Genomic DNA, 18,517 nt, shown 5'->3' with positions numbered 1-18,517 from the left:
AGTATTACAGTCTCGAGGACTTGTTCTTTGGATATACACTTTCCTCACGAACACCACAAGAGGGCGCTGTAAGGGAGACAATTTACAAAGCGACAAGTTCCGAGTCGGGGATGTTCACGGTATGCTGACAGAGCAAGGGCGTATACCTGTAGGGACAGACCAGTAGGTCTTGGGAAGGGTCGGTCAGACTAGACTAGAGGTATGCAAGTTATTTTCCTCTTGCCAAGATTTCGTTTGGTTTTTTTGCACTTAATAAATTTTATTTGGTTTTCTTAAAACTGTACAACACATTCTGGTAAAGATGTGTCCTTTGTCCACATAATACATGGTCTTAAAGCTCAGCCGGCTGCAACACTCGGCCGGTTATACAGCCAAAGGTCACAGTCAATGTCTCATAGTGTAACAGGTAAGGATTTCAGATTCAAGTACACTCAGTGTTACATGTAAATTTGTTAAGTTACAATCTTCAAAAACTGTCCCAGTTTTCTCATATGTGAATTCAGTTTACTTTTTCTTACAGCTACGTGAAATTCTATTTTTTGAATATTTTAGATTTCATATTTCGTTTCTTGAATTTTTGCTAATGTACGTTTTCCCGAAACATGTAATTTTTGCAAAAGCAGCATGCGTTACTATTTTAACGACTTTTTTCACTACTCACTTGTTTTCCATTTGTGACTGTCTATAATACCGCTTTTTCTAATTTTTTTACCATATGCAAGGAGACAAATTGTATAAGCTGTGTTGTTCAGACAAATAATTGAACATTTCTTGTTCCAGTTGAGGTATCTATCAGTTGACTTGTACTTTCTAGATGACACGACCAAGGAGGGATTGACCGACTCCGTCAACTTTGGAGAAATTCTACGGTGCAATTCATGGAATTCAAATACGTTTTGGGGGATTTCATTCAAGATGTACCGTGTTATGCATACTCACAACTAGCGTAAGGCGTAAGAAAAAGATGTGTGTTTCCTGTAACAAGCCCCAAGGTAATAGGGTTGATCGGTCCGGAACTTTTTTATTTTTTATTTTTATTTCAGTGTGACCCATTAAAAAGTAAAATTCGGCAAAATCATGAACGTAAGGAAAAAAAATATGGGTCGAGTTTTAAATAGGGATGTCGGGTAACCGGAAACATAATTTTTTTTGGCCTGAAAAGAGACACGGTTCAAAACGAAAGGACAACGGAAATTTTTCAACGAGAAGCTATCATGAAGGTGTCATTTAAAAGAAATATTTTTCAGGTTGATGGGCAACACTTTTGCAAATGAAAAATTGTGCAAAAGAATAATATTGCGATAAAATTCCATACTTTGTGTTTGTTCTACAATATTATGTTAACACTCACTGAATTAAATCGAGTGAACTGATTAAAAATTTCTAACCGAAAGCAGCTGTCTTGTTTTTTGCGTCTTTTTTGTCTTCTGGAGCTCAAAAGATGCGGCAAGAACCAAAATTTGACGGTATTAGAAAGTCAGTGTCTATGACGTAGCTAAAATGACGTGTATTATTCTAGTTCTAATTCGATCTGATTATTAAATCCCGGCCCAGGTTTTAGACCGCAACGGATCAAGCTCATCTATCCATGGCCAGTGCATAGGCACCATTTCTCAAGACAAAGGTATTGCTAGCTGAAGCGAGATAAAATCCCACATAGTTCGAAACAAAATCCCATATAGTTTATCAATCAGTTCAGTGACAATCATCTGCGACGTGGAACAGTCGTCTAAACCAGCCCCAATGAATCTGACCACTAATTGATATATTTGTACCACAAAATACGAGCGACCGCAGACGATAATGGTGAAAGAATTACTTGCATAATTGCAGATTTGGCATTATAATCTCAGTGATCCGTTTAAGAAATATATAGTCAGCATTGTCCTATCACATTATCCCCCATTCGATAACGCAAATGATTGAACGAACCGTATAATTTCATAACCATCTTCGCTCTTTGCCAGGCTGTAGAATGCAAACAACGTAGTGTACGGAACACCAGGAGAGCTGGTCGAATATTTAACACCAAGTACTGAAAATGTGATTAATTTACTATCTCAGTATATTTTATTTGAAACTTTAATTCCTTTACAAAAGAAAAACGATTTTTAACTAATATCTACATAAGCGTAGCCCCTTTGAACCACGTCATAAATAACGTTTTTTTACGCCTGGCTCTACAGTCGTAATTTTTGGTCAGTCCTTACACTGCATGTACTAATACAATTCTAAAAATAGACCGACATTCTACGAAATTTCCGAGACACGTGACCAAATTTCCTTTTTTGGATTGCAAATCATCAATGGGTATAGTGATATTGAAGTCAGTCCAATCGCATGGTCATTTCCTCGTGAACTTCGAATTAATTTGTCATTTCTAACCTTGGCGAGTTTTAGATATTATGCGCTGAAGTAGATTAAAAGTCTGTTAAATTTTCATTTTAAGAAACACGAAACATTTTTCCTCGAGGTCATTGATGTTTCAGAGTATTAAGACATCTCGGAATTGAGTATATCGCCACTTAGCAACGTTATTCAAGTCTAGGACCTGTAGGAATATTTTAAAAGTTTTGAAAATAATACACAGTACCAGTACGCATGTTGGCTTTGAATCTGCAAGCCATTTTGAAAGCTGTCGCAAATTCAACAGAAATGCACGATTCTGAACTCTAAATGCAGCTGTCCCTCAGACAACCCGTGGTGGTTGCATGGGTTTTTACGGCTGCCTCCCTGTGAACTGAAGTAATAGCATTCTGAACTGAATGCAATACAGCACATTGTGCAACGCAACAAACAAATAAACACAGTTACAAGCACAGTAAGTGTACAGAGAAATTTGCAGCAAAAGTTTCAACGTCAAGTTTCTCAAATAATACTTGTGAAAATACTAAATGCATGATGAGTGCTACATCTCGGTAAGTAATCCTGTTTTATAAGTCTTAAAATATACATCTTGATATCGGGAGACGAAAATATAGGCAAACCTTCACGCCTTTGTGAATAATTGATACAAAAAAGGGAAAGAAAAAGCGTTCAAGTTCAAAGTCTATGTCCGCGTTGACATCGTGTCCGTCTTCAGTGGCGTGAACACGTCGTCCTGATCTGTGGTGCAGCTCATTCGGGAGCTGCTCTGTTGCGGGGTGCCCAGCTCGCTGCCGCTCTTGATCTGTGACGGATACCCAGCCGGTGTCTGTGCCAAGGCGTAGTCGGGCTCGGCGGTGGTGTACAGGGCTCTGGTCGCCTGGGAGTTGGCGGCCCTGGCATAGTCCACGTTGGTCGTGGGTTTGTAGATGGCGTTGCTGGTGTGGCGGGGTGTCTTTGGCTCACGTCGGCAGCGGTAGACGCACAAACCGATGCCGATCATAATCAGGATTACAACCACAATCACCACTATGGATATCATTACAGCGAAACTCACGCCGGTAAAGATTCCGGTACTTTCTATGAACAGAATAAAATGAAAAATTAAGTGCCATCTTTATTGACATTACTGGTCTTCTCAGGTATGTTAATGCATGGGCATGGGCTTACTTACATGTAAAATCAGTTTGAACATACTTTTTAATCAGACCTGGTCAGAAAATTGTGAAAATTGCCAAAAATATGTTTCGCATTTGATTAAGTTGAAATTTATCATAATATATTACCTAAGTCAGGTCACGTGACCAAAATCTGTTATTTTCCCGCCAAAATTGTATATTGCAAATAACTGAACATTCCAACCGCTAAACATCAAAATATTTAAAATATTATTACCAATTAATGTAAAATGGGATAGAAACTTGTGTTAAAACTACTGGCAGATGCAAAATTATTGAATTTTGAATAATATTTCTTCACAAAAAACAACAAATACAATATTTTTGACGTTTTACATGAATGTTTTGAATGTCAGAAAGAAGTATAGATAGAGTTTCATGAGTGCCATGTATTTTTGAAAGAATATGATAGATGTTGTTTCCAAAACTGCAGAGAAAATCAAGAAAATTTAACGGGTTACGGTTGGAATATTAAAATTAATAAAGACGTAAATTTTGGCGGGAAAATGTCAGATTTGGTCACGTGACTCAACTCGTCAAGATTTAGGCAGACATTTTTTTAAAGAATTTAATAATTTCAATAATTAGGCCAAATATCAATCAAATCTGGCGGTTTTAAAAGATAATTGATCATTTTCTTACTTTTTGGCTTGATGGGTACAAACACCCATGCATTAACTTACTTGAGTTGGGGCAAAAATCAGAGAATGTTAATTTCATCCTCAACTTATTCAATCCAATATTATAATATTGCATTATCGGCAATTATATCATACCGCTATATTATTGATTGCTCCAACAAAGTGATCTGATCGGTCGAAAGGAGAAAATAACCGAGCTATAGGCATATTCGCGATGTAGGACGGTTATAACACGCGCTTGCTCTTATCTCGAGAAAATTTATTTTCCTTTTCAACGGTTCACGCCAGAATTTCAATATACTGTTATGATACAAAAGCAATAAATCACCTTACCCCAGCATAGGGTATACCACTTGGTTTTGACCAGTGCACTGCATAAATGCACTTGCTATCGCTCATGCATATATGTCTTGAATTGATCAAAGTATCGTTGTATACCCGCATCGCTGGGTGCGGGTTAAAGCTTAAAATTATTCAGAATTATTGTATTGAAATAATTGGATATATGGATTTTCCTTTTTAATTATCAGGAAACCAGCTGTCCCGTACAAGCATTCGATGCCTATGCAAGCAGGCTCTTATTGGTATTATCACTAAGATCATCACCATCATCATCATCATCATCACCATCATCATCACCATCATCATCACCACCATCATCATCATCATCATCATCATCATCATCGTAATCTATAAACATAGGGCCAAAGTCCCTGAAGCTACTATAGACATGGATACAAAATTAAGTATTTCCTGACTGTATGAAATTATCTCACTAAGGTCATCCTAGGGACCTGTAAACCAAATATTAAAGCTGTCTGACCAGAGGTTTTGAAAAAACAAGCGACCCAACAGTCAACAGAGCTCTGCTGTGTTATGTAGAGAATAACTTTTTGTGACACATGTATTGATGAAGAAGGTGGATGTCTTTGATAGCTCATTTCAGGATGGCCTGACCAAAAAGGGAAAAAAAATCCGTAAAAATTCAGATTTGCATATAAATCTAAGTTGGGTTATCCCTAGGGACCTGTATACCAAATAACAAAGCTGTCTGACCAGTGGTTATGAAGAAGATTTTTTACTACAAACGCCTTTTTTGGCGCTAATTTGCATACATACATACATACATACATACATACATACATACAGACTGACGGTGCACGCCGGATGGATACCCATCCCAATAGCTTCTATAGACTATATTAGTCTATAGTCTATAGTAGCTAAAAAACGAGAGTTAATTACATTCTAATGAAAGTAAACAAGACTTGCTTAAATCAAGATTTACGTCATAAAAAAATAAAAAAACAGCATATCTGTCAGGTTATAAAGAATCTTAAGCTGGTTTGCTTTATCAGTATTTTCATCCTATTAACCAAGCACATTTTAACTTTCAAATTAACATTGCAGGTAAGTTCTGTTGAATAAGTTGAGACTGTACATACTCAGAGAAAGCACACTGAAGAGATAAATGTTTGAAACTTAAGAAGTTCAAGGTCATCAAAAGCATTATAAGGAATCATGTAACTTTCATTGCACTGTTTACACAGATTGCATAATTGCTATAAATAGCACATGAGGAATCTTACAGCCAAGCTTTACCATAAAAACCCTATCACTTTGACCACTCTTTTAATTGACCACTCTATTTTTTTCCTCAAAAAGTAATTTTATTTTATCCTTACCAAGTCAACCATAAATGGAAATTAGAACTTTCTCTATCTCTATTGACTATTTTGAGCAATTTCTTTTAGATAACATACAGGGCACAATAAATGACAGTTCAGAATATGTCAAAGTTGGGATTCAGGAAAGTTGCCTTTACATGTTTCAATCCTCCAAGATGGTGAGCATTTCACTATGAACTGTCAAAAAAGTTGAACTTTCTGATAATTCTACACTAAAATTATTTTGGCTTTGATGATTTCCTAATTAATTCAATTATTTAAAATCATATTGATTATTTTTTCTGGGTGAATTGATAGGGTTTATACAGTACAAGAATTACATACAATGTAAATCAAATTTTGACCAAACATGACAAAAAAATTCCTTAAAAATACACATTTGCATATTTCATCACAATTTGAACAAATCTAAGTTAGGTTACCCCTAGGGACCTGTATACTGAATAACAAAGCTGTCTGACCAGCGGTCATGAAGAAGAAGATTTTTTACCAAAAACGCCTTTTTTGGCATTAATTTGCCTATTTTCAACAATATCAAAAAATAAAAAAAATAGTTTCTCAAAATCATATTTTTCATCCACACAACAAATATCAAATCAGTAAGTACTGCGGTTCTCAAGATATTTGAGTGGACGGACGCCTCACAAACGGACATACATACATACATACATACATACATACATTACATACATACATACATACAGACTGACGACGGACGCCGGACGGATACCCATCCCAATAGCTTCTATAGACTATAGTGTTATGTAGGTCATTTCCCCCACACTCATCATGACCTGAGTTCAATTAGTCTAGAACATTCTCAAGGTCACTGCCCTTGATGACCTAACAACCTTGAATTCAATTAGTCATGTTTGGAATGTTCTGGAAAGTTGATTAGTTGTGTAAGGGAGATAATTTTAGAACAGTAATTAGCATGTCAATAAAAGTTCTAGATTGTTCTTACATGCCTTTATAAAAGGGACGTGCACAGCTTCCAGTCAGACTTTTGGGATCGTGTCTCTTGTGTGTTACTAAACTCCAGCAGTAGTCATTCTCAAGACTTTTCAAGACCTTTACTGCCAACGCTGGATTTATACTGTGGACTTTGCGCAGCTTCAGCAGCTTGCAAGGACTGCTCATTCATCCAACTGACTGTTACAACTCTGAGACTGGAGCTTTGCCGTCCCAGCTGAGATAAGTAGTCTGTACACTTTTAAAGCTTGTACTCTATCCCTGACTTAGCAATTAGTTTTATTTTCGTAATAAATTTCGTTTTAAACGGAAACTGCTGAGTTCACCCTTTTGTTCGTTTTCTGCACGTAACAAAATTGGGGGCTCGTCCGGGATACGAACATTTCGAGCCGTTTGACAACATTTTGCCAGCCTTTTCAAAACTACTGTATATTGTGAACTCAGCGAAATTTAATCATGGCGGAATTTAAACCAGAGGAAATGGATGACCTTGATCAGGACACATTTGATTCCCTCAGAAAAGACGACCTCATTGCACTGGCCAATTTCCTTAAAGTAGAAGTCAAAAGATCTATGCGCAAGAGGGAAATACAGTACCATATTGCAAAACATTTAGTTGATTTAGGCCAATTTGAGGAATCCACCTTGAAAGATTATGAGCCCGAGTCTACTTTTGAACTAAGAAAACTAGAAATACAGGCAGATTGGAAATTAAGAAAATGGAATTACAAATGAAAGAAAAAGAAAGGCAGGAAAGATTAGAAATGGAAGAAAGACAGAGAGAAAAGAATTGCGATTAGAAGAACAGCGATTGCAGGTAGAAATAAAACGTTTAGAGCTTGGACAGTCAGGAAAATTCTTCCCTTCAGACAAGTTTGACATCACTAAGCATTTCAGGTTAGTTCCCCCTTTCCAAGAAAAGGATGTTGATAAATATTTCCTTCATTTTGAGAAAATTGCTCAGAGTCTGAACTGGCCTAAGGAGTCCTGGTCTATGCTTTTGCAGAGTGCTTTGGTGGGTAAAGCCAGAGAAATTTACATTCAGTTGTCAGTAGAGCAGGCTTCAGATTATGATTCTGTGAAGGAATTAATTCTCAAGGGCTATGAGTTGGTGCCTGAAGCTTACCGTCAGAAATTTAGGGATTGTGAGAAGGCGAAAGATCAAACTTATGTGAATTTGCTCGAACAAAAGAACAACTGTTTGATCGCTGGTGTTCTTCTGAAAAGGTCAGTCAGAATTATGACAAATTACGACAACTTGTTTTGATTGAGGAATTTAAAAGGTGCATCCGGAGTGACATCAAGACGTTTATCAATGAACAAAAGGCAGATACATTGGAGGTTGCTGCACGTTTGGCCGATGATTATTCATTGACCCACAAATCTTCATTTCTCAGCAAACCATCCCAGTCCTTTTCATACCGAAACAATGCAGGGAAATTTAACTCCTGCTTTTCATCCAAGAATTTCTCAAAGGAGAGTAGAAAATCAAATGACAACAGTTTACAAAGCTCAAATAACACTTCCACATCATCAGATCCCAAGTGTCAGTCTCCTTCTGGTAAACAATTTGGCAAGCTTTCTTGTAATTATTGTAAGAAAGACGGCCATTCAATGTCAGATGTTTTGAACTGAAAAGAAAACACGAAGGTCAAAGTGGTCAAAGTGGATCTAAGCCAACCGGCTTTACTTCATCTCAATTAGAGTCTAATTATGTGTGTAACACATTTTCTGAGGTTAATGCCCTCTTATGCCCAATTAATGAGGTCAAGGTCAATTCTTCTCAACATAGCATTATGGGTATTTTTGAACAATTTATTCTGGATGGTTTTATATCACTTTCCAGTGATTTGTCTTCCGCTACCCTGTCAAATTTTAAAGAGATACTGGGGCGTCCCAGTCTCTTTTGTTGGCATATACCCTGCAGTCTTCTGAAAAGTCATTTTCAGCTTCTAAAGTTCTTATTAAGGGGGTAGATTGTAATGACTACATTCCTGTTCCTCTCCATAATGTCTATTTGTCTTCGGACTTTGTTTCTTGACCTGTGACTTTAGGTATTAGCCTTTTTTGCCTTTTGAAGGGATTCACCTTCTTCTTGGAAACGACCTTGCTGGGGACAAGGTCATTACTAATCCACTTGTGACTGATAATCCTAGTTTAGATCAGGATCCAGAGCCAATTGAACAAGAGATACCCAATTTATTTCCTTCATGTGCTATTACTCGAGCCATGTCAAAGAAAACTTCCGAGAATCAAAATACTCTCAAAAATAATGTCACAGATGTTGACTTAAATGACACCTTTCTCAGTCAGGTGTTTGACATGGATCATTCCGTTATCCCTCGTGGATTTGAAACTTCCAGTAAAACTTCTGCTGACCAAAGTCAGACATTTTCTAGATCAAATCTCATTGCAGAACAACACAAAGACCCAGATATTTTGTCTTTGTTTGACAGGGTAGATGATGAAGGTAAAACTTCAGATAGCTCTGTTTCCTATTATACAAAGTCTGGTATTCTCATGCGTAAATGGAGACCTCCAGATGTTTTGGTTGATGACGATTGGGCTATAAAACATCAAATTGTGGTTCCAAAGCCCTACCGTGCTGAAATATTGCGCCTGGCCCATGAAACGCCCTGGGCTGGTCACTTAGGAGTCAGGAAAACTTATCATAAAATTCTCAGTCACTTTTATGGCCTAATCTCAGGCAGGATGTAGCACATTTCTGTAAAACTTGTCACACATGTCAAATGGTAGGAAAGCCAAATCAGATCATTCCAAAGGCCCCTTTACAGCCAATTCCTGCATTTCAAGAACCATTTAGTAGGATCCTAATAGACTGTGTTGGGCCCCTACCAAAAACAAGATCAGGAAATGAGTACATGTTGACAATTATGTGTACATCAACTCGGTTCCCCGAAGCCATACCACTGAGAAATATAAAGACAAAGACTATAGTGAGAGCTTTAGTCAAATTTTTCACTTTATTCGGCCTCCTAAATGTGTCCAGTCCGATCAAGGCTCCAACTTTATGTCTGGAATTTTTCAACAAGTAATGGATCAGCTAGGCATTAAACAGTATAGGTCATCCGCCTATCATCCAGAAAGTCAGGGTGCTCTTGAGCGATTTCATCAAACTTTGAAAAACATGATTAGGACCTACTGTTTTGACACAGAGAAGCAGTGGGATGAAGGAATTCATTTTCTGCTCTTTGCTGTTAGAGAGTCAATTCAGGAGTCTCTTGGTTTTAGCCCATTTGAGCTTGTATTTGGACATACAGTCCGTGGCCCACTTAAGCTCGTTAAAGAGAAATTCCTATCAGACGATGATGATTGTCTGAATATTTTGCAATATGTGTCAGATTTTCGTACAAAACTCTCTAAAGCATGTGAATTAGCCAGAGAAAATCTTGAGTCATCTCAGCAGTCAATGAAAACCAAATATGATAAAAGCACCTCAAAACGGAAGTTTGAACCAGGTCAAAAAGTTCTTGTTCTACTTCCAATTCCTGGCAAACCACTCCATGCTCGTTACTTTGGGCCATACCTAATTGATAAGAAATTGAGTGATTTAAATTACATCATAATAACACCTGACAGGCGAAAACAAAAACAGCTATGTCACATAAATATGCTTAAGCCATATTGGATAGGGATAATCCTACTATAACTCAGCCTGTCAGTGCAGTCAGTTCAAACCATTATGAAGATAGTGATACTGAAACTGACTTGAGTGAAAATACTCTAAACTCAAAGCTGGGCTCGGTCAAGCTTCAGAACTCAGAAATCCTGGAGAAGCTGGAGTCTACAAAGTTGGCACACCTCCAGCCAGAACAACAACAAGGTGAAAGAACTGCTCCATGAATATAAACACCTGTTTCAAGATGTTCCAACGAGGACAAACGTCATCTATCACGACGTTGATGTTGGGGACAGTAAGCCTGTAAAACAACATCCATACAGACTGAATCCAACAAAAGCAAAATATCTCCAGGAAGAAGTCAAATACCTGCTGGACAATGACTTTATTGAACCCAGTAAAAGTAACTGGAGTTCGTCGTGCATACTTGTTCCCAAATCAGACCACAGTTATCGTATGTGCACGGACTTTAGGAAGGTCAACACTTTAACAAAGACAGACACTTTCCCAATCCCGAGGATTGATGACTGCATCGACCGAGTGGGAAAAGCCAAGTATGTGACAAAATTTGACCTACTGAAGGGATTTTGGCAAGTCCCTCTGACGGATCGTGCTCGTGAAATATCCGCCTTTGTTACACCAGACGGATTGTTCCAGTACAAGGTGATGCCATTTCGGAATGAAGAACTCTCCGGCAACGTTCCAACGGATGATCAACGACGTCATATCCGGGCTAGACGGGTGTGCAGCCTACGTTGACGACGTCGTCCTGTATAGTGACACCTGGGAGGAACACATCAAGCTCATGCGGAAGTTCTTTGAGAGACTGAGCAAAGCAATGTTGACTGTCAACCTTGCCAAATCTGAGTTTGGTTGGGCAAGGGTAACTTACCTCGGACATACTGTAGGACAGGGTGAGGTAAAACCTGTTGATGCCAAAATCAGTGCCATTTCAAGTTTTCCCATACCAAACTGCAAACGACAACTGATGCGCTTTCTCGGTATGGCTGGTTACTACAGAAAATTCTGTCCAAATTTCTCCACAATTACTGAGCCTTTGACTAACTTACTTAAAAAGAAAGTAAAGTTTGTTTGGTCAGAGCAATGCCAACAGGCATTTGATACACTTAAAGCCATACTGCAAAGTGCCCAGTGTTGTCTGCACCAGATTTCACTTTGCCATTCAAATTAGCTGTGGATGCTAGTGATACGGCTGCTGGTGCTGTTTTATTGCAAGAGGATAGTCATGGGTAGATCATCCTGTTTGCTATTTTTCACGCAAATTTAACAAATCCCAGAGAAACTACTCTACAATTGAAAAAGAGTGTTTATCTTTGATATTAGCTTTACAGCATTTTGAAGTTTATGTTACTTCTTCAATCAGCCAATAGTGGTTATATTGATCACAACCCTCTTGTTTTTCTGCAGAAATTTAAAGGCAAAAATCAGAGATTGCTAAGATGGAGTTTAATGTTACAGGAGTTTAATCTTGACATTCGACATATCAAAGGCAGAGACAATTTAATTGCAGACTGTCTCTTTCGTATTTAGAAATTATTGTTGTTCACTTTCAAGAAATTTTATTGTTGTTCACTTTCAAGAAATTTTACTTTAGAGTAAAACAAAATTGAGTACTTAAATTCTTTTCAAGACTACATTTGTAAAAGAAAGATTTTTCTTTGAAAAATTTTCTTTTTTTTGAAGAGGGGGTGTGTTATGTAGGTCATTTCCCCCACACTCATCATGACCTGAGTTCAATTAGTCTAGAACATTCTCAGGTCACTGCCCTTGCTGATGACCTAACAACCTTGAATTCAATTAGTCATGTTTGGAATGTTTCTGGAAAGTTGATTAGTTGTGTAAGGGAGATAATTTTAGAACAGTAATTAGCATGTCAATAAAGTTCTAGATTGTTCTTACATGCCTTTATAAAAGGGACGTGCACAGCTTCCAGTCAGACTTTTGGGATCGTGTCTCTTGTGTGTTACTAAACTCCAGCAGTAGTCATTCTCAAGACTTTTCAAGACCTTTACTGCCAACGCTGGATTTATACTGTGGACTTTGTGCAGCTTCAAGCTTGCAAGGACTGCTCATTCATCCAACTGACTGTTACAACTCTGAGACTGGAGCTTTGCCGTCCCAGATGAGATAAGTAGTCTGTACACTTTTAAAGCTTGTACTCTGTCCCTGACTTAGCAATTAGTTTTGTTTTCGTAATAAATTTTGTTTAAACGGAAACTGCTGAGTTCACCCTTTTGTTCGTTTTCTCTGCACGTAACAATAGTCTATAGTAGTCTATAAAAATAGTAGAACATGCCTCGCGTATCGAACGCCACGGTCACCCGCGATAGTAAACTTGTTGATGACGCAATGGGCCGCGCAGTCAGCGCTTGGCTGAAACTGACTCTGAACTCTTTTCAACTTGACAACTTCAGGATTTAAAAATGATTGAATCACACAATTTTTGATGAAATCCCGCGTTTACAAAATAGTACAAGAAAATCAATAAACCGCTTAACAGTGATGCACCTTTCCAGGAAGAAAATCGTTTTCTTTTTGCATGTATTTGTGTCTAGGTGATTGCCTTTTGCAAATCGAAACGAAAATTCGGTAAGAAAAAGTCATGTAAGCAGAAAAGTCATGTCATGAAAACATCATAGACCCAACAGGGACATGACGTCAGACAAATGGTCCTCGCCTTTTGGATACATAGTCCTTTGTTGAGGCTGTAATATATGCTATCATCAGTATCATAAAACGAGAGTATGACCATAGTATGTATGTATGTATGTATGTCTGTCTGTCTGTCTGTCTGTATGTACGTTCCTACGTACTTATGTATCTATGTACGTACTTTGGTATCTATGTTTATATATCTGTGTATACATGTATTTATGTATGAAGTTATGTAGGTACTTGGTTGGTAGGTAGGTATTACACCACATATGACGTACGTAATTTAGACAAAGAAGGTCGGGCAAAAAATCTAATTCAAGGAACATTTACCCCAAGCATTTCCCAACATACCTGCACATCCTCCTTTGCCCTCCGATGATTCATCTGACCCGTCGGTGCAATGTCTCAAAGAATCGCATTTGAGTTCCTCGTCAATACACATGGCCGTGTTGTTGACGCACCTGAAACACTTCTTGTCTGTGGATGGCCAAACAAAAAGTTGTGTTTGATAAAGTCTTAACTATATGGCATTGATCGCCCTCAGACTGAAGAATGGTAACACTTCCTCTCGACTTCAAAACAGAGTCTTGAAGGAGCCAGAATGACTGATACACACATACATAAATACATACATACATACATACATACATACATACATACATACATACATACATACATACATACATACATACATACATACATACAGACAGACAGACAGACGGTAGACACTTGACAGCTGCAATCCCTCTAGCTTGTTTGCCTTATTTATATATGGCAACTGGAAGGTAATAAGAACAAAGGTCACCGTGCAATAGTTTGCATAGCGTAAAGAATTTACCAGCATCTGAGATTCAAACTTTCTGCGTCTTACTGCAATTTGGGCGGAGGGGGGGGGATAAAATTTTCGATTAAAAGACAAGCGAATACAGTGAATTCGTCCTTCATTCCACCATTTGTCGTCATAAGCAGCAGAATAGTAATTTAAACATTTGTGAAATTCCGAATATCTGTCTAGGAGGCGCATTATACCTTAATCTTAACAGGTTCGAGAACAAATGCAACCCACCGATGAAATATATAACGTCATTGAGTGATGCGTTAGTCGACAATATATGAGCGAGTCCATGGAACTGATTTTTTGTGTGTCTCTGTACTATCTCTGCCTGTAGCTTTACAAAGAAAGCTTGTCTGCATTTACTTTTTTAATGAATCATTCAAGTATGAACTCTCCTAAAGTAAATGTCTAAACATTTGGACCCTAAACTAAATCAGATTGACCAGTCTGGTATTGCAAATATTGTATCGTATATATTGATGGCGCAAATATTGCGATCTGATTGGTCGAGAACGTAAAAATAACCGTGCTATATTCGCAATATATCACGGTTGGAACAGGCACTAGCTCTCAGCTAGAGAAAAATTCATTTTTTTGACGTTTCAAGCAAGAATTTCAATTTAATATTATGATAAAACATATAGCAGCAGACCATTTCAGCAACGGGTATACCATTCGATGTTGACCAGTGCACTCCATATATGCACTCGCTCTGACTCGTTTCATATGTCGTGAACTGATCAAAATCTCGTAGAATATCGTCACTGTTGTTTATGCTTTAACACTGAATAATAACGTTTGTGAACGAAATCTTTAAGATATCTTGGTATTTTCATCGCCTTAAACACATTGAACAATTGACAAGGGTCAGCAAATCGACACCCCAAATAGAATGATACATATTTCCATACATTTGTTATATCCCACAGTGGTGTACTTTTACATGTAATCATGGTCATTATCTTACCATATTTTGTTTGGTATGCGGTAAATATGATTCGGAAATTCGAAGGTCCAGGAGGGAAATATCTATAAAGGTAGAGTGTTACGGCCTCCTTGGTTGTGTGTATCGGTCTCGGCAGATACCAGAGACTGGAATCGTGCCTCGGCAGACAGAGCCCCTCGGGTCGACTCGTAAGAGGCGGGGCACTCCGATCGTACCCGTCGTAGATCTGCAGGCTGTGGTCTTTGCACTGCCCGTCTATGGAATAGACATCGAAATTCTCGAAACGCAGCTCGTACCGCTGGTTGGACTTCCTGGAGACGATCGTCACCTGGCAGTCGAAGGTGCCGAAGGTGTTGTCGTAGGTACCGTAGGCCTTGATGATACCACCGGGGTCGTGAAATACTTCGTAGCAATCTGATAACCAGTTATCTGTCATCGAAACTAAAAGAAAAAAAATCAACACGTTATTTCCAATTCAGTTTGAATAGGAAGTTTCGCATACCTTAACGTTTCTAGTTAGCATTACGTCAACAGATTTGAAGATTTCAGCAGGCGTTTCGCTGTGAAAATGCCTATTGTCGAACCAATCTTTTCGACTGTACACCATTCTGTGGATAACCAATCGCATCACAAAGTAGGCATTGTGCTGTACCTTGTTGCGTCGATGGGAAGTAAAAAAAGACCAGTCGTGTTTTTCTCCCATTTGCTTTGTAAATTTACAATTCCATGTATGGGTCTTACATTGAAGAGTTCATCGAACTGCTTCCTGTTTCTGGCAGACGTAATAACGTGAGAGACATAAAACAGACGACCAGCGCGCACAGGACCCGCATAACATAAAACAATAACAAATTCAAAATCGGATTTTTCACAGTAATTATTTTATTTCTTTTCTTTTGAAACGTAGCAAAAATTCATCAAATCAGTCACGAAACAGTCAGAAATACACAATCTTTAGTTTGTTATTTTCCACATAAATTTTACTTCAGCTTCAGTTGTCGCCTTGAACTTGCAGGCGTGCAACAATAAGCCCTGTACGACAAGGGTATGGCAATCGAATCGAAGAGACGACAACGACTCAGCCCCTCGCAACAAAGAACAAGAAAGCTAGAACAGCACAGGGAATCATGTTGTTGGCATGCGGATAACTTTGACAGGGCTGTCTGTTAGCGTTGAGTTTTATATCCCAGTGTTATGTTAATATCCAACGACATTTCGAGTCGTATGTGACACAAATCATGACGTCATTTCTCCTTCCTAACGCTCTGGATCCCTTCTCGTTTTGTTTGCATCGCAATTGTAATTGTTATTGGTCGTGAGAATAACTCTAGCAAAATACATTTCCAAAATATGTATTCAATTATATCTTCAAATATGTAACCTTCGACTCTAAACATTCTCTCAGTGTGACCAGGAGCAACCTGTTGACAAAGTAAAAATCCAACTTCGAACTAATTCAGGCGGCTTATGCTTACGCCCTTGCTTGCTTTATACGGGATGAGAGCACATTTCTGTGAGAATTTAGAATATACATAGATCACCTACTTTCACTGTACGCCTCCAGTTGGTCAAGCTGCAAGAACAACGGGATGAGTAATTGCAATATCGCCGTTACAATTTTCATCGTACTGGCGGCCATTTTTAAGGTAACACAATTACCTGTTAAAGTTTAACTTTTTTTCTGGTGGGCATGCGCGTTAAGCCCTGTCACTCGTGTCGGAAACTGAGCCGATAAACATGATTAAACAAGAGCTCAAAGGCCGTATAAGGATATGTTTACATCTTGACTAGCGCGAGTCATCGCACAATACAAAAGTCTAGTTTGCTCACACATCGATCACATATCTGCAAGCGTACTTACGTAGGGAGTAATGAAATTGGAAGGACTCCTTCAGACCCAACCCTTGTCAAAGGTATAAAATTTGCGCAAACAGTTATGCAGAATTTTTTGTAAAGCCCTATATTGCAAAAAAATTATAATGACGCGTTTTCATTCAACTGATTAAGCGGAAGGTACCAGCAATATTGTTTGGCTATTTGAATGGGTTGATGTTGTTCTACACTTCCATGTATACGTGACAATAGCTGTAACTGTTGATGATAGCTTTCACATGTTTTCCCCATAAATCAAGTATTTACGAACATTGTTCTTCCTGCTCTACCAACATTATGTTGCTACATAAACTCGCCTAGCCTCGCAGATTGCGTGAGAACTCGAGCGAGTTCCAACTGTGCAACATCGCGAATGTACTCTTATTTTCACGTGTCGACCACTCAGATCACTGTATTTTTGTCACTGCTCCGCTGCTATAGCATGATAGCCGGCAAATGATGTTAGTCCGGACAATTCAGTTCTCAAATATGACATCGGGTATTACATATATATGCCTTGGCAATTCAGCTGAACGCGGAGCATTCGACGTGATTTTTGAGTAGAACGTGGCGCTGTATTTTGCAGGATAAAATATACTAGAAAATGCATCAAACGACAATGTAGATGGACCAGAGTTCAAAAAGTTGAAGTAATCCGCCGCTCTTCAAATTTAGGGACAACATCGCTTTGCAGTTTACATATCGGAAAGCAGCCGCCCTCTAAATCGTGTATTCGTGAACGCGTATTGCTTTCGTTTTCCACTGTGCGTTCTTGCGCTTCCACGAAATGCGTGTAGTGTGATCTGTCTCCGGTAAAACAATAGTTCACTTATGACGTCATGTAAGGGGTTATATAATGAGAATGTATCGACTTCGACGGCAGCAACGTTGAAAGTTGATCCAGGTATAGAGATAAAAGAGTGGTATGGACACACGACAGCGACCCTACTCATGCGTTGTCGCGAAATGTCATGAAAATGATAATAGATTAAAATAATATTCACATTTCGTTAATAGATAAGTCAATTTTGCTGATTGATTTTTGGAGATGGAAATACGACTCAGTGGAGGTAGCGCTACTTACTGCATTCCCCTTTCACACAAGCTGACCAGAAGCAAAGTTTGAAGTTTCGATATGAGTTTTGAAGATGTTTTCTTAATCCCAAAAAGTATGTCCATAATATCAAATCAACAGACTCCTAACCCTTGTGATTTTTTCGGTCAGTAATAATTTACCAAAGTATTTCAAAGCACAATGAATTATTCTATGAAGAGCAATTCAGTCTTATGACATTTAGAGAATAGCGTGGAAATAAATCCGTGGCATTTTTAAGACAGGAGCCTCCTCCTTCGATTTCGAGTTCCTTCGGATGTGGTTGGGCTGAAAATGCGCCCGATTGAATTCATTTTCTCATCAAAGCTATTCTATAAACGTCTGTCATATATTCTTTGGAGAGAAAATCGGAAATATATTGGCAGTATTTCAATTAAATAGACATTTGGATCATCGGTGATAATTGATTTGTAAGTAAATATACTGAAATGGACAGTGATCTAATAAGGTATGCCAAAAAAAAGACTTCTTGAGGATGACGGACTTAATTAATGCATGAATACATTTTTACCAATGTAGAAACAAACACCTTCTCTTATTGTAATCTAACTTCGGTTTCAAAATACATTTCACAAATTTCTTTGGTGTGTT

At 38.3% G+C, this 18,517-nt stretch overlaps 1 protein-coding gene across 1 annotated transcript; it reads right to left on the bottom strand.

Moving 5' to 3' along the window:
* Window positions 1-724: 724 nt before the first annotated feature.
* LOC139131005 (uncharacterized) lies at window positions 725-16,785 on the bottom strand. The gene is made up of 4 exons (XM_070696903.1): window positions 16,486-16,785; window positions 14,962-15,381; window positions 13,511-13,636; window positions 725-3,444 (listed from the first exon to the last, which is right to left on the bottom strand). Exons 1-4 carry the CDS (start codon window positions 16,577-16,579, stop codon window positions 3,050-3,052), a joined length of 1,035 nt encoding a protein of 344 aa, XP_070553004.1. The 5' UTR covers window positions 16,580-16,785; the 3' UTR covers window positions 725-3,049.
* Window positions 16,786-18,517: the final 1,732 nt, after the last annotated feature.

Source organism: Ptychodera flava, chromosome 4, assembly GCF_041260155.1.
Source record: "Ptychodera flava strain L36383 chromosome 4, AS_Pfla_20210202, whole genome shotgun sequence".
In the NCBI taxonomy this organism is placed as follows: domain Eukaryota; kingdom Metazoa; phylum Hemichordata; class Enteropneusta; family Ptychoderidae; genus Ptychodera; species Ptychodera flava.
The sequence above is the reverse complement of the archived record's forward strand: the minus strand, read 5'-3'. Positions and strand labels throughout refer to the sequence as shown.

Coding starts and splice junctions, on each gene's coding strand:
- LOC139131005 (XM_070696903.1), bottom strand. CDS start 16,579: ATGGCCGCCAGTACGATGAAAATTGTAACGGCGATATTGCAATTACTC. Junction 15,382..16,485: donor ACTGGAGGCGTACAGTGAAA/GTAGGTGATCTA, acceptor TTTTTCTTTTAG/TTTCGATGACAGATAACTGG. Junction 3,445..13,510: donor GGGCAAAGGAGGATGTGCAG/GTATGTTGGGAA, acceptor TTCTGTTCATAG/AAAGTACCGGAATCTTTACC.